The sequence below is a fragment of the Rhinatrema bivittatum genome, chromosome 1, assembly GCF_901001135.1.
Source record: "Rhinatrema bivittatum chromosome 1, aRhiBiv1.1, whole genome shotgun sequence".
NCBI classification, from domain to species: domain Eukaryota; kingdom Metazoa; phylum Chordata; class Amphibia; order Gymnophiona; family Rhinatrematidae; genus Rhinatrema; species Rhinatrema bivittatum.
In genome coordinates, this window is record NC_042615.1 from 396,153,737 (window position 1) to 396,169,218 (window position 15,482).

The 15,482-nt window shown below is 45.9% G+C and overlaps 1 protein-coding gene across 1 annotated transcript in view; it reads left to right on the plus strand.

The window, feature by feature from the left end:
• Positions 1 to 15,482, plus strand: part of GAK (cyclin G associated kinase) — an 832,466-nt gene that overhangs the window by 441,539 nt on the left and 375,445 nt on the right. The window contains 2 exon segments of the mRNA XM_029601806.1: positions 2,549 to 2,628; positions 13,980 to 14,173. Coding sequence (XP_029457666.1) covers positions 2,549 to 2,628; positions 13,980 to 14,173 — 274 coding nt within the window.

A 15,482-nucleotide genomic window follows, 5' to 3' on the forward strand; every position in this document is an offset into this window, starting at 1 on the left:
TTCTAGCACATCCCCCAAATGTTTACTAAGCTAGTTTAACATTCTTTGTCAGTAAATAAATATCTTTTCCCTGCTGTATCTACCCACAATTTTGTTTTGAATGCAATAAAGCAGGTCTCAGGTTTCATTAAGGAGAAGTCTTGTTTAAGAGTTGCAGATTTTGTCTGTGCATATTTGTTTTACTTGTGTTGCACGAGAATATGTGAACAGGGCAGTCCTACAATAAGAACCTTTAGGGTAGATTTTAAGACCAGGTGCGCACATGTTATAAAATCAGGGGGCGGTGCGCACAAGGGGGTGCACATTAGTGCAATGTGCGTGCTCTGAGGCCAGCGGCCTTCCCCCCCCCCCCCCCCCATTCCCTCCCAGGCCACTCCAATTTAAGATCGGCCTGGGAGAGAACTTCCCTACCCTCTAATCTATCCTTCCTACCCCTTCCCCTAACCTTCCCACCCCTATCCTTATCCTAACCCCTCCCCAAAAAATTCTTACTTTTTGCACCTGCTTGAAGCAGGCGCAGGTTGCGCGCGCCGGCAGTCTAGCCCCACCCTTCCTCTTCCTGCCCCTTTCTCGAAGCCCCGGAACTTACACGCATGGCCAGGCCTTTTAAAATAGGCCCGGCTCACGTAAGGCCTCATATGCATGTAAATACACGGGATTTACACGCGTAGGCTTTTGAAAATTCGGCCCCCTCCTGACCCCCCCAAGGCTTGCCAATAATCCCTGGGGGTCCAGCGGGGGTCCGGGAGCGATTTCGTTGTCGGCTGCCAGTAATCAAAATGGCGCCGATAGCCTTTGCCCATACTATGTCACAGAGGCTTTCGGCGCCATTGGTCAGCTCCAGTCACATGACAGGAGCACAAGATGGCGCCGATGGCCATGTGACAGGGGCTGACCAATGGCGCCGGTAGCCCCTGTGACATGGTAGTTCAGGCTATTCGGCACCATTTTGAACAAGCCTGGCAATAGCGCACAACATGGGCACGAAGGATCAAATGGCACCCGGGACCCCGCTGGACCACCAGGGATGTTCGTAAGTCTTGGGGAGGGATCGGGGGGTGTTGTATTATAGTTAATTTAAATGTTTGGGGTGTTTTTTAATTTAAAAAAAAAAAAAAAGTGCCCCTCTCCCCATGCAAACCCGAAAAACGAAATTTCCCCGAAATTCGGGGAAAATTGTTTTCGGGTTTCGGGGACTCCAAAACCACAACGAATTAGGAAATTTCGTGTAATTTCCTAATTCGTGCGATAAACGAACCACATCTCTACTGACTACGTGTCCAATCAGGATTTACAGTTAGGGTCTTCAGTCCAGAAAAATAGGAATTTTAAAGATTTTAACTGACTATTACCTGAAAAGGAATTTTTATATAGTATTGGATTACTTAAACATTTTTCAAGTCAAGGAATAACATAAATACATTTTCTTTTAGAAGTTTAAGGGAACAATATACCGTATTTTTCGCTCCATAAGACGCACCTGACTATAAGACGCACCTAGGATTCAGAGGGGGAAAATAAAAAAAAAAAAAAAAAAATTTGTGCTAAACTGGCTCTGCGTCTGGGCGTCTTATGGAGCAAATTAGGGGAGTGCATAGCTTTTTTTTTTTTCCTCCCCATTTTGTTTTCGGGACTGGGGAGGGCCATTTCGGTCCACTCCCCAGATCAGAAAACTTTTCTTTCTCTGGGAACCCCTCCCCCCCCCCCAAAAAAAACCCCATCCCAACCCTTTAAATTAACAACCCCCACCCTCCTGACCCCCCCAAGACCTGCTGACTTAATTTACTGCAACCCCCCCACCCTCCTGACCCCCCCAAGACCTGCCGACTTAATTTACTACAACCCCCACCCTCCTGACCCCCCCAAGACCTGCCGACTTAATTTACTACAACCCCCCCCAAGACCTGCCGACTTAATTTACTGCAACCCCCCACCCTCCTGACCCCCCCAAGACCTGCCAAACGTCCCTGGTGGTCCGGGAACGATCTCCTGGGCTTCGGCCGTCGGCTGCCAGTAAACAAAATGGCGCCGACGGCCCTTTGCCCTCACTATATCACTGGGACCGACCATAGGCTGCCAGTAAACAAAATGGCGCCGACGGCCCTTTGCCCTCACTATATCACTGGGACCGACCAATAGCAGCGGTCGGTCCCAGTGATATAGTGAGGGCAAAGGGCCGTCGGCGCCATTTTGTTTACTGGCAGCCGACGGCCGAAGCCCAGGAGATCGTTCCCGGACCCCCGCTGGACCACCAGGGACGTTTGGCAGGTCTTGGGGGGGTCAGGAGGGTGGGGGGTTGTAGTAAATTAAGTCGGCAGGTCTTTGGGGGGGGGGGGGTTTGTTAGATTTTTTTTTTTTAATATTCGCTCCATAAGACGCACATACATTTTTCCCCCACTTTTGGGGGAAAAAAAGTGCGTCTTATGGAGTGAAAAATACGGTAGTCTTTTTTTTTATTTTTTTATTTTTTAGTGTAGTTGAATGAAATAGGTTATTTCACTTGATACTTCGTTTACTTGGTAACATATTGGTGATATTTTATTTCTAGATGGCTTCAATGAAGATGTTTCAGCTTCAGTTCCACACAGGATTTGTGCCCCGAAATGCTACCACTGTGAAATTTGCAACGTATGTTGGTATATCTTTGAATCTTCAGTATATGGACTTTTTCTTTATTGCAGTATTTCAACATGGCCTATTAAAAACAGTGTCATGGGTATATAGTGTTATTATTTAAATCACTGGTTTCTTCGGTGATCACCAAGCAGATGAGTTTTTAGGATATTCAAAATGAATATGCATGAGGCATATTTGCATGCAGTGCTTTCATTGTTTACAGATATGATTCATGCACATTTATTGTGGATATCCTGAAAATCCATCTGGCTGTGAGGGTCTCGAGTATAGGTCTAAGTGATAGTCCAATCCTCATCACTGCTCACAAACTTCCTTTAATAGAAGATTTAAATAGCTCTCACTTTGTAACCTGCTTCGAGGAGTACTATTTATGAAATTTAAATGCAAAAACAAAATTTCAATTTGTTGCCAGTTTCTCACAGGACAAGCAGGATGGTAGTCCTCACATATGGGTGACATCACAGGATGGAGCCAATTAAGGAACACTTTTGTCAAAGTTTCTAGAACTTTGCCTGGCCCCTACTGGGCATGCCCAGCATGGCACTAACCCTGCAGCCAGCAGGGGTCCCCCTTCAGTCTTCTTTTTTCCACGCAGCAGTAGCCACGCATTTAAGGAGCTCTGCAGAGATTCCTGACAGAAATTTTCCTCACGGAATTACTAAAATTTAATTTACCCCACAGGGGTCCCTCCTTCAACTTTTTCAAGCCCCGCGGTACTCTGGTGAGTTTTTTTTTTTTACCCGTTTTCCGTCGATTACCATTGAGTTTGGCCCTCACGGCCTACTGGCCGTCAACTGTACCGTGGCTCAATTTTTTCATGGCCATGGCGTCGGGGTTCCGCCAGTGCCCGGACCGTAGTCGCACCATGTCCATCACAGACCCTCACAAAGTCTGTATAATGTGTCTCGGATGTGAGCACGATGTCCTAACCTGCACCAAATGTGCCCTCATGACACCAAAAGGTCGCAAGGCTAGAATGGAGAAGATGGAACTTCTCTTCCGTGCTCAAACCCCGATGCCATCTATTGCATAGACGTCGTCAGAAACGGCACAGTCAACTTCATGCCAGCATCGATGACTTCTTGGCCTTTGACACCCTCTACTCCCCCTCAGGACCGAGGGGATTGTAGAGATAAACATCGCCATTGGCATTAGACATCTCGGACCATCGAGGGAGCGAAATCATTGACCTCGCCATCGTCCAAGCCACTGTCGAAGAAACCCCGTCCAGAAAAGGCACAGACCTTTTCGGCGACCGGGTCACAGAGGCAACCATCACCCGATCGGGTATCGGGAGCAGCAACTCTGCCTTCAACGGTGGTCCCTCCGGCTATGCCTCTGCCTCCTTCTTCTGTTCCGGAGCTGGGGCTGCTTGCTCCAGGTGTCAGTGAAGAACTGAACTGGATGGTTCAGGAGGCCATCGACAAGGCGATGCATCGACTCCAGGTTCCTCTGACACCGGTACCAATTGCGGAACAGTCTACTGACCCAATTCCAGCAGCGTTGGCACCGTTGCTCTCGAGGATGGAAGTGTTTATGGCAGCTTTTCCACCGATGGACCCCGGGTCACCGATGGCTCTGGTGCCCTCCCTGCTTGCTTTGTCATTGGGAGGAAAAACACCGTTCTGCATCCCTCCATCGGGAGTTCTGCCGATGCCTTAGCCATCGATGCTGATACGTCTGGTGCCACCGAGCCATCCATAGATGCCATCGATGCCTGCGCAGGTGCCTTTGATGCCCTCATTGGTGCCTCCAGTTATTCCTTCGCGTCCTTTGGAGCCTCGACCAGGACCTTCAGGGATCCCACCGCCACGTCCTCTAGTCCCTAGAGGATCAGGTGCTGATCCCTACGACACCTGGACTGATGATTCTTCACCAGACACCGATGATTTGCCTTCACCACCTTCACCTACTGAAAGCAAAAAGCGTTCTCCTCCAGAGGACCTTTCTTTTATAAATTTTGTGAAGGAAATGTCTGAATTGGTTCCCTTCCAATTGCAGACTGAACAAGATGACAGGCATCAAATGATGGAGCTGTTACAATTCCTGGATGCTCCCAAGGAAATAACCTCCATTCCTAGCCACCGGGTTCTTCTGGATCTCCTCAAAAAGAACTGGGAACATCCTGGCTCTGTTGCTCCAGTCCACAGGAAAGCTGACACCACCTATCTTGTTCAGTCAGCTCCAAGCTTTCACAAACCTCAATTGGATCACCAATCTATGGCTGTCAAATCTGCCCAGAAAAGATCAAGGAGATCAAAACCTCACACTTCCTTTCCCCCAGGCAAGGAACAGAAATTTCTAGATGCCATTGGTCGCCGTATCTTCCAGGGATCAATGCTCATCTCCAAAATTGCCTCGTATCAGCCAATATAATAGGGTCTTATTTAAGCAGATACAAGACTTAAGACTCCCTGCCTCAGCAATTTCAAGGGCAACTCCAAACACTAATAAACAAGGGTTTTAAGGCAGGCAAGCATGAGATCAGATCATCTTACGATATCTTTGACACTGCTACCAGGGTATCTGCAGCTGCTATCTCGACAAGGCGATGGGCCTGGCTCAAGTCTTCTGACCTTCGCCCTGAAGTGCAAGACAGATTATCCGACCTGCCTTGTGTAGGAGATAATCTGTTTGGCGAGCAGATTCAACAAACAGTGGCGGAACTCAAGGATCATCATGAGACCCTAAGACAGCTCTCTCTGATGCCTTCTGAGTATTCTTCAAAACAGCCCTTCCAGAAGAACTCTATAAAGTCATTCTTCCACCCGAAGAAGTCCTACCCGCCACCAACTAGAACCTGTTCTATGAGACCATTTCAGAAAGCCCAGTCTTGTCAGACATGAAAACAAAAACCGCAAGCAGCTTCTCAACCAGGCCCTGCTTCTGGTTTTTGACTCCTGCATAGAGAGCAGCAGCCAGTTTCCATTGCCCCACATACCAGTGGGAGGTCGATTGTGCCATTTCAACAACAGGTGGCACTCAATCACCTCGGACCAGTGGGTCCTAGCGTTAATTGCTTAAGGTTATCATCTGAACTTTCTCTCCATTCCACCGGACTCCCCACCTCTACCAACGTGGAGAACATCCGATCACTCCATCCTTCTGGAACAGGTTGTCTCCCTCCTCCTCCAGTCCAATGCAATAGAACCAGTACCCTACTCTCAGCACGGCCCAGGGTTCTATTCCCAGTACTTTCTAAACACCAAGAAATCGGGAGGCGTTCGTCCAATTCTAGATCTACGTGCCCTCAACAAGTACCTCCAGCTAGAGAAGTTCAAAATGGTAACCTTGGGCTCTCTTCTTCCTCTTCTACATAGAGGAGACTGGCTCTGCTCTCCAGACCTCCAGGATGCATACACTCATATTGCGATAATTCCATCTCATCGCAAATACCTGAGGTTTCTAGTAGGCCCCAAGCACTATCAGTACCGAGTGCTTCCATTCGGCCTCGCGTCTGCACCATGAGTCTTCACAAAATGTCTCGTTGTAGTTGCAGCCTTCCTCAGGACTCAAGGTGTTCATGTCTACCCCTATCTAGATGATTGGTTAATCAGGGCTCCCACTCAGCAAGCTGCTCTGTCGTCCGTACATCTTACTTTACACACTCTCTAATTTCACTCTGATTTCTCGTCAACTACGAAAAATCCTACTTAGTCTCATCTCAAACCTTATCATTCATCGGGGCAGACTTGGACACCTTGCAGGCAAAGGCTTTTCTGCCTCGACAGCAAGCTCTCACTCTCGTGTCTCTTGCACACCAGCTGCAGTCTCAGCGCTCCACGACTGCACACTACTTTCTCATCCTCCTGGGACACATGGTGTCCTCAGTTCAGGTCACCCCAATGGCCCGCTTGGCCATGAGAGTCATGCAGTGGACTCCAAGGTCACAATGGACTTAATCCATTCAGCCCCTGTCGATCATTGTCCACGTAACAGACTCACTCCGTCAGTCTCTCGCCTGGTGGAGAAATCAGGTCAATCTCCTTCAAGGCTTGCCCTTCAGACTCTCAAATAACTCTCACCACCAATGTTTCCAACCTCGGCTGGGGAGCCCACGTGGCCGATCTGCAGGCACAAGGCTCTTGGTCTCCAGAGGAAGCCAAACACCAAATAAATTTCCTGGAGCTGCAAGCAATCAGATATGCTCTCAGGGTATTTCAGGCTCGCCTCTCCAATCAAGTCATCCTGATCCAGACGGAAAACCAGGTGGTCATGTGGTACATCAACAAACAGGGAGGGATGGGTTCCTAACTTCTGTGTCAGGAAGCTGCACAGATATGGGCAGAGGCCCTCTCCCACTCGATGTACCTCAGGGCCACCTACTTGCCAGGAGTGGAAAATGTGTTGGCAGACAAGCTGAGTCACACCTTTCAACCGCATGAGTGTTCTCTCAACCCCTCAGAAGCGAACTCGATCTTCCAACAATGGGGTTATCCTCAAATAGACCTCTTTATGTCACCTCAAAATCGCAAAGTAGACAACTTCTGCTCTCTCACTCGCAGCCAACACTATCAGTCAAGAGACGCGTTCTCCCTATCATGGGCAACCGGTCTCCTATATGCGTTCCCTCCACTTCCACTTCTCTCGAAGAAGAGAAGTGGAAGTATTTCCAATACTTCCAGTATTTCCAATACTTTAGGATCTCTCCATTCGCAGGCACATTCCCTTGGGAAAGGACCCGCTTCTAATCACTCAAAATGACGGGTGCCTATGGCACCCCAATCTTCAAGCCTTGTCCCTGACGGCATGGATGTTGAAAGGTTAATCCCTTCAGCCACTTAACCTTTCTGAACCAGTTTCCCGTGTCCTGATTGCTTCATGGAAGTCTTCCACGAGGACATCGTATTCTTACAGATTGACCAGGCTCACGTCATGGTACTCTTCTCAATCCCTTGTCCCCTTTACCTGTCCAATCACGAAGTTTCTGGACTATCTCTGGCACTTGTCAGAATCGGGTCTAAAAACGTCCTCCATCAGGATGCATGTCAGTGCGGTAGCCGCCTTCCATAAAGGTGTCAGGGATGTTCCCACATCTGTACAACCCCCTGTAACACGTTTTTTGAAAGGCTTGCTTCACCTCAAGCCTCCTCTGCGTCCTCCGGCCCCTTCTTGGGACCTCAACCTAGTTTTGGTTAGGCTCATGAAACCACCATTTGAGCCTCTTCAATCCTGTGACCTTTGATATCTCACATGGAAAGTGATTTTCCTTTTGGCAATCACTTCCGCTCGCAGAGTTAATGAATTACAGGCTCTAGTTACCTATCCGCCTTACACTAAACATCTGCAGGACCGGGCAGTACTACGCACTCACCCTAAATTCTTACCTAAGGTAGTTTTGGAGTTTCATCTCAATCAATCCATTATACTACCTACCTTTTTTCCCAGGCCCCATTCCAACCCAGGAGAGCAGGCTCTGCATACCCTTGACTGTAAATGGGCTCTAGCGTTCTACCTAGACCGTAAAGCTGCCCACAGGAAAAGTACTCAGTTGTTTGTCTCTTTCCATTCCATCAAATTGGGGCAGCCTGTGGGTAAACAGACTCTCTCCTCCTGGTTATCGGACTGCATATCCTTTTGCTATCAACAAGCAGGCATTCCACTTCAAGACCGTGTTAAAGCACACTCTGTGAGGGCCATGGCGACTTCAGTCGCACACCTATGATCAGTGCCGCATTCTGACATTTGCAGGGCTGCCACCTGGAGTTCTCGCCATACCTTTACAGCCCACTATTGCTTGGACAAGGCCGGAAGACAAGATTCCATCTTCGTCCAATCTGTCCTATTTATTTATTTATTTATACCAACATTCATGATACAATAATATCATATCGGTTTACATGGAACAGGGGTATAAGAATAACAAAGATGCAAAGATGCAAAAGTTACAATGAGCAGGGGTAATGGAACTAGGGAGGAGAAGAAACCAGAAGTGGAAAGGTAACTCGGTAACTATAACAAAGTAAATGCATTATCTGAGATAGCGTGCACTGAACAGATGGACTTAGTATGTGATCTGTGGCATAGTTGATGCAGGCCTAGGTTGGGGGAAAGGCTTGTTGAAACAGCCAGGTTTTCAGTTTTTTTCCTGAAAGTCAACAGACAAGGTTCCTGTCTGAGATCAGGAGGGATGGCATTCCAGATGGCTGGTCCCGCTGTCGAGAAGGTCCGTTCTCTGGTGGTTGTCAAATGTGTGGATTTGGTGGAAGGGGCGTGCAGAGATCCTTTGTAAGCTTCCCTGATGGGTCTTGAAGTGTGGCGTCTGAGTGGGAGTTGCAGATCGATGGGGACCTGGTGGTGAATGGTTTTATGAATGATGGTAAGGAATTTGTGAATGATTCTGAAGCTTATTGGAAGCCAATATAGGTCTCTGAGGATGGGCGTGATATGTTTTCTTCTATTGGTGTTTGTCAGGATTCTAGTGGCTGCGTTTTGGAGCATCTGAAGGGGTTTGGTAGCGGAGGCAGGAAGACCAAGCAGAATGGAGTTGCAATAGTCTACTTTGGAGAACAGAATGGCCTGGAGAACTGATCTGAAGTCTTGGAAGTGTAAGAGGTGTTTAAGTCTTTTTAGCACCTGAAGTTTATAGAAGCAGTCCTTGGTAGTGTGATTGATTGAACTTCTTTAAGTTCAGATGGTTGTCAGTTATTACTCCCAGGTCTCTTGCTTGAGTGATTAGGGTGTTGGGTTGGGTCAGCTGAAGGATATTGCTGCTTTCCGGTGATATGAGGAGGAGTTCCGTCTTGGCAGAGTTAAGTATCAAATTGAGGCTGGTGAGGAGGAGGTTGATGGACTGGAGGCAGTTGTCCCAAAACTTAAGTGTTTTAGTAAGGGATTCAGTTATAGGGATCAGAATTTGCACGTCGTCGGCGTATAGATAGTGTTTCAGCTTTAGGTTTGTTAACAATTGGCAGAGGGGAAGGAGGTAGATGTTGAAGAGTGTGGGAGATAGCGAAGAGCCCTGAGGTACTCCTAGTGAGGAACTAATGCGAGGAGACTCTGTTATTGACTTTGACTTTAAATCCTCTACTACTGAGAGAGGAGTCGAAACATCTAAGGGCTGTTCCTGTTATCTCTATGTTGGATAGTTGGTTTAGGAGGATGCCGTGGTTCACCGTGTCGAAAGCTGCTGAGATGTCGAGGAGCACTAGCAGGAAGGAGTGCCCTTTGTCTAGGCCCATGATGAGGTGGTCTGTGAGGGAGATGAGTGTTTCAGTGCTTAGCGATTTGCGGAATCCGTATTGGGAAGGCTGGAGTATTTTATGGTCTTCAAGATACTCCGAAATTTGAGCATTGACTAATTTTTCCATGATTTTAGCGACAAAAGGCAGATTGGAGATAGGGCGGAAATTGTTCGGGTTCCTAGGATCTAGGTTCGGTTTCTTAAGCAGGGATTTGAGGGTGGCGAGTTTTAGAGCATCAGGGAAAATTCCTTGTGAAAGAGAGCAATTTATGATGTCGGCCAGAAATTTGGAGATGGTGTCTGGCACCAATAGAAGTAGTTTAGTTGTGATGTGGTCGGAAGGATGGGTGGAGGGTTTCATTCTCTTTAGTATGGTTTCTATCTCCATGGTGGAAGTGGGTTCAAATGATTCGAGAGATGCTCCCGTATTTGTGAAGGAAGAGAGGGAGATAGGAGGAGGTGTAGAGCTAGGGGGAAGGCTAGTTAGAAGGTTGGAGATTTTGCTCTGGAAGAAGGATGCAAGATCATTGGCTTTAGATTGAGCTTGGTCGTCTGGGATGGACGAGGTGGTGGTTTTTGTGAGATCAGAAACCTAGGAGAACAGGGCCTTAGTGTCTAATACGAGATCGTGAATTCTGATAGTGTAAAAGTCTCTTTATGTTAGAGAGTTGTGTTCCTGTATAAGTGGAGGGTGGATTTGTAGGCAGTTAGTGTACTGGGCAAGGGGTCTTGCGCCATTTGTTTTCTTTATGTCTAAGATCTTGCTTAAGTTTTCGGAGATCATTGGAGAACTAGGGTTGTTTATTTTTTAAAGCCGGATTGATTTTTTTGGTTGTCAGTGGGCATAGTTTGTTAGCTACCGCTTTGGTGATGCTGTGCCATGAGGTTAGTGCCGTGTTTGGGTTTGAGATATCTAGGTTAGGAAGTTCTTTGGCTAGGTGTTCGCTGAGGACATCTGAAGTGCATGTTCTTCTGTAGTGAATTGTAGATTGAAGAGGTTGAGATGACCGACTTTCTTTCACCTTGAGGGTGGTGGAGATCAGTGAATGGTCGGAGCATGGGACTGGGATGCATGTGGGAGGTGTGGATTGTGTGAAACCAGAGTTAATGAAGATAAAGTCTAGTGTGTGGCCAGCTTTATGAGTGGGCTTGTTAATAATTTGCTTGAAGCCCATGGCCGTGAGGGAGGTGAGAAATGCTTCGCAGTTGGTTGAGCGTGGGGTTGAATCAATGTGCAGGTTGAAATCCCCTAAGATGATCGCAGGGGAATCCAAGTTTAAATGCTTCGCTATGGTTTCTACCATAAGGGAGGCGTCTGAGTCAAGAAGACCTGGGGGAGCGTATATGAGGAGGATTTGCAGCGAGTTAGATTTGAAGAGGCCTACTTCTATTTTAGAGGTAGCCTTGGTTATTTGTAGGGTTAGCCTCAGCTCTTTTTTGGCAGCTAAGAGAAGGCCTCCACCTCTTTTTTTTTTTTTTTTTTTTTTTTTTTTTGTTTTGTTTTGTCTGGGAAGTGAGAAGAAATCATACAGATGAGTAGGTAGCTGTTTTATCAGGACTATATCTGTAGGTTTGAGCCAGGTTTCAGTTATAGCACAGATGTCTGGCTTTGAGTCGAGGAGCAGATCATTGAGAATGTGAGATTTCTTTGTGAGAGATTGTGCATTGAAGAGTGTCAATGAAAATACTGTAAGCCCTAGGAATTGGGTAACGGGAGAGATCATGATTGGGATGAGGGTTCTGTGGGAGCGTGTCCGGTAATGCATAGGTGATTTTCCAGTGTTGATGAGACTGTGGTGTAGGATGGGGATTGGGTAGCCTTGAGTGATGTTTCTTTTGTTGTGGATTAGAGTAGCTGAGTTGCGTATTAAGTGTTGAGTGAAAATCCGCCTGCTGGAGAGCTGGGAAGTGGAGCTGCATGAGGATCCGTCTGATAGAATATTGAGTGAGGGTCCGTCGCTGAGGGTGAATCCGTTTGTAAGAAGCTGTGTGAGTCTGTTGGTTAGCGTGCTGGGAAAGAGTCTGTCGCCGATAGAGAATCAGTTTGTTGGAGATTCAAGATGTGTAAAGATTGCTACGGAGCAGTGTTCTGCGTAACCTATTCACAACTTGAATTCACAAGTGTCCTGCGTAACCTATTCACAACTTGACGTACCAACACCCACCCTCCTGCCCGTTAGGGTTCAGGATGCCCTCTACCAAATTCTACCCCAGTTGTTGTGCCTGTTTCACGTCTTTGGGTACATTTGGTGCATACTCGGACATCCTCAGCTCGGTACTCACCCATATGTGAGGACTACCATCCTGCTTGTCCTGTGAGAAAGCAAATGTTGCTTACCTGTAACAGGTGTTCTCACAGGACAGCAGGATGTTAGTCCTCATGAAACCCGCCCGCCACCCCGCAGTGTTGGGTTCGTTACATTTCTTATTTTATTTTTTGGCACTTCCTGTAGCTTTTTAAACAAGACTGAAGGGGGACCCCTGCTGGCTGCAGGGTTAGTGCCATGCTGGGCATGCCCAGTAGGGGCCAGTCAAAGTTCTAGAAACTTTGACAAAAGTGTTCCGTGATTGGGCTCCATCCTGTGATGGCACCCATATGTGAGGACTAACATCCTGCTGTCCTTTGAGAACACCTGTTACAGGTAAGCAACATTTGCTTTCTCTACAAATTCAAATAGGCATCAGCTATCAGATAATGGTTTTTGGTCTTACTGTTGATTAGTTAGTAGAAATTTCCAATGATAATGAGGCTCAAAACACACAAAGTATATGTAACTTCTTGTAAATTACTTTTAGTTTCATATATCTGACTTTAGGGGTTTTTTAAAATATATTTTTAATTCCTGTGGGTATATAGTGTTCTATACAATTGCAGTATGCCACTGTGGCATTTTAGTGTAAAAAGGTAACTGGTTTTCAAAAGATATTCATAATATGCCATCAGTGCTATTGATGCCTAGGAGTTCGAATTTGATTTACACTTAAAAAGATATTTTTGCATTCATAAGGGCTTCATAGAGTATTTCATTTTGACATTCTGTGCAACTGGCGTGAGCATGAAGGTCTTTATATAGGCCTTATACGTTATCCTACCAACTGTACCTCAAATGAAAACCTACATTACATAACAAAATGCAAACTACCTCAACTGCTTAAAATAACATAAAATACCCCTAAACCACTGCATCCTCCCAAACAATCACATCTGTAGTCTTACTTGGAAGGATATTGGCCTCCAGATTTCTTTCAGTAGTAGAGTTCTATAAAACTTTCACTGAAAAGGTCAGTCTTCCAATCCTGCATATGCTGCATTTGGGAATTTAATCAAGACTTCGGTGTTTTGATGATTTCATTGATCACAATGTCATCCTCATAATATTTTACTTTAGACTAACAGAGTGATAGTGATTTTCTATGGCTCGAATGCTTGAAATTACTCCATCACTCATATATTTTTATATTTGTGGTACAGGTTGTCCAAGCTACTTTACAAAGTGAAAGTACAATATAATGAATAATTATAAAATATCTTAATCCATAAATGTCAGGCAAAATAAGGAAGAGGAAATCTGAATGGGGTAAAATAAGTGCTTGACACATTTATTAAATGGAAAATAACTATATAAGTGGGAAACATAAGCCTCATATAATGAAAAAGAAGCATTCTCAAATTGCAGTGCAAGGAGAAACAAATACCATTTCTTGTTGGAAACAGAAGGTACTTGAGGGGAAAGGGGGAGGTATCCAGAACACTAAGGTAGATGGACATGAAAACTAGAGCTATATTTCTTATTCAGGTAGAGTTCTAAGTGGGAGTCAGTGGAGCTGAGTGGGATGCAAGCCTAGTAGCTGTGTTCTGGGGACATGGGATGACAGGGAAACTGCTGATGGAAGAGGGATTACAAGATAGAGTATTGTGGAAGACTGTTGCATGGGTTTAGATGGATCCAGTTGTTTTGATTAAAACATCTCATTTGGTTTTTCTCTTCCTTAAGGCCTGATTCACTAAGGCTTTTCTTTCATTCTGTATCGATGACAAAAATGCTTAGTGAATCAGGCCTTTAGTCAGCTAAACTCAATACATTTTTAATGAGAAGTAGAATGTAGCTTGACCATTTTGAATTGTACTTTTTACTTCTTATAACAAACATGTTTTTAGGTATGATTTGGATGCCTGTGATATTCAAGAAAAGTATCCTGACTTGTTTCAAGTGAATCTGGAAGTGGAAGTGGAACCACAAGACAAACCCAATCATGACAGTCCACCATGGGAAAACATGAATATGAAAGGACTGAACCCCAAGATCCTTTTTTCCAGTCGTGAGGAACAGCAAGAAATTTTATCTAAATTTGGTAAAAGAAAAATTTGGAAAATATCTTCAGTTTTCAGATACCTACTCTGAGGCAAAGTTGGCTCACTGTTGGTCTTGTCACTTAAAACATATACCTATTATGAAAGAAATGTAAAATCTGTAACTATATAGGGTAAAAAAGGAGACGATGCAATTTTTTTGACCATTTGCTTTCTCCTATATAATTTATTGAAAAGAAACACGTTATCTTCCTCTGCAGAAAATAGGGGCAATTTCAAGTCTATGGGAAGGAAAAAGACTTAAGCTCTTGGTTCTTGCCCACAGGTCCCTGCAGCTCATACTTGGTCTGGGGGTCCTTGGAGCTGGCACTTAAGATACATACACTCCCCCCCCCCCCCCCCCCGCCTACTCCCCCCAAAGTGCCTATGCTCAAGTCCTGCTCTCTTGCCCCCTCCTGGAACCCCATGCTCAAGACCTATGCTCTTGCCTCTCCACTTCCCAGGATTGTGTTTGGCTCTGCACTAGTTCTCAAAAGGAAAGTGCAAGCTTACTTTCCCTTTAAATTTGCTCAAGGAAACAGTACCCACAAAGGTTTGTACCTCTTTTTCTTTAATGATAAGCAGCCTCAGTGGATTCACACTGATGGATGACATCATTTCACAGTGCAGAGCAAAGTAATTTCCCAATCTGTCAGTTTGGAAACCTCATTCCTTTGAGCTAGTTGCCGATAAAAAAAACAAAACGACACACTACTCACTGCTGATCAAAGCTGTATTTTCCTTTTTTGGAGGTACAGTATTCTTCTCTTGGTTTGCCCTACTGATTACAGCTGACGTCCATCTGGGGAGCTCCTTTGTTGAGCAAACTGTTCATATGCAGTAGTAAGGCATTTCCCCAAATGGGGGAACCCTGCCACTCCAGGGTCATGCTAACCTGAAGAATACAATTCCCTCAGGAAAACGGCAGTCCCTTCTCCGAGTCTCTTCCCCTGAGTGCCTTGCTTTAACTATTGGGTCTACATTCAGAATCTGTGCTGTTGCCTCCCTCCTCCCATGCATGGAGAGCTCTTGCCCCTTCCCCAGGGGTCTGTATTCAAAGCCTACCACCCATCCAGGGTCCATGTTAAAGTCCTACCTTTGCCTCAGGACCCCAGTGCTAGAGGCCAGCACTCTTGCTATTCCTCGGGCCCACAATTAAGGCCAGCACTTGTACCTTCACAGGCTGGCCTTTTGGGCCAAATGCCTCTGAGTGCACATGTTCTCACTCATCTGGATCAATGATAAATGTTCACATTTATGCCCTCTGGAGGGCTTTTCTCCCTAGCCTTCACTCTCATCTTTTGAAGTCTG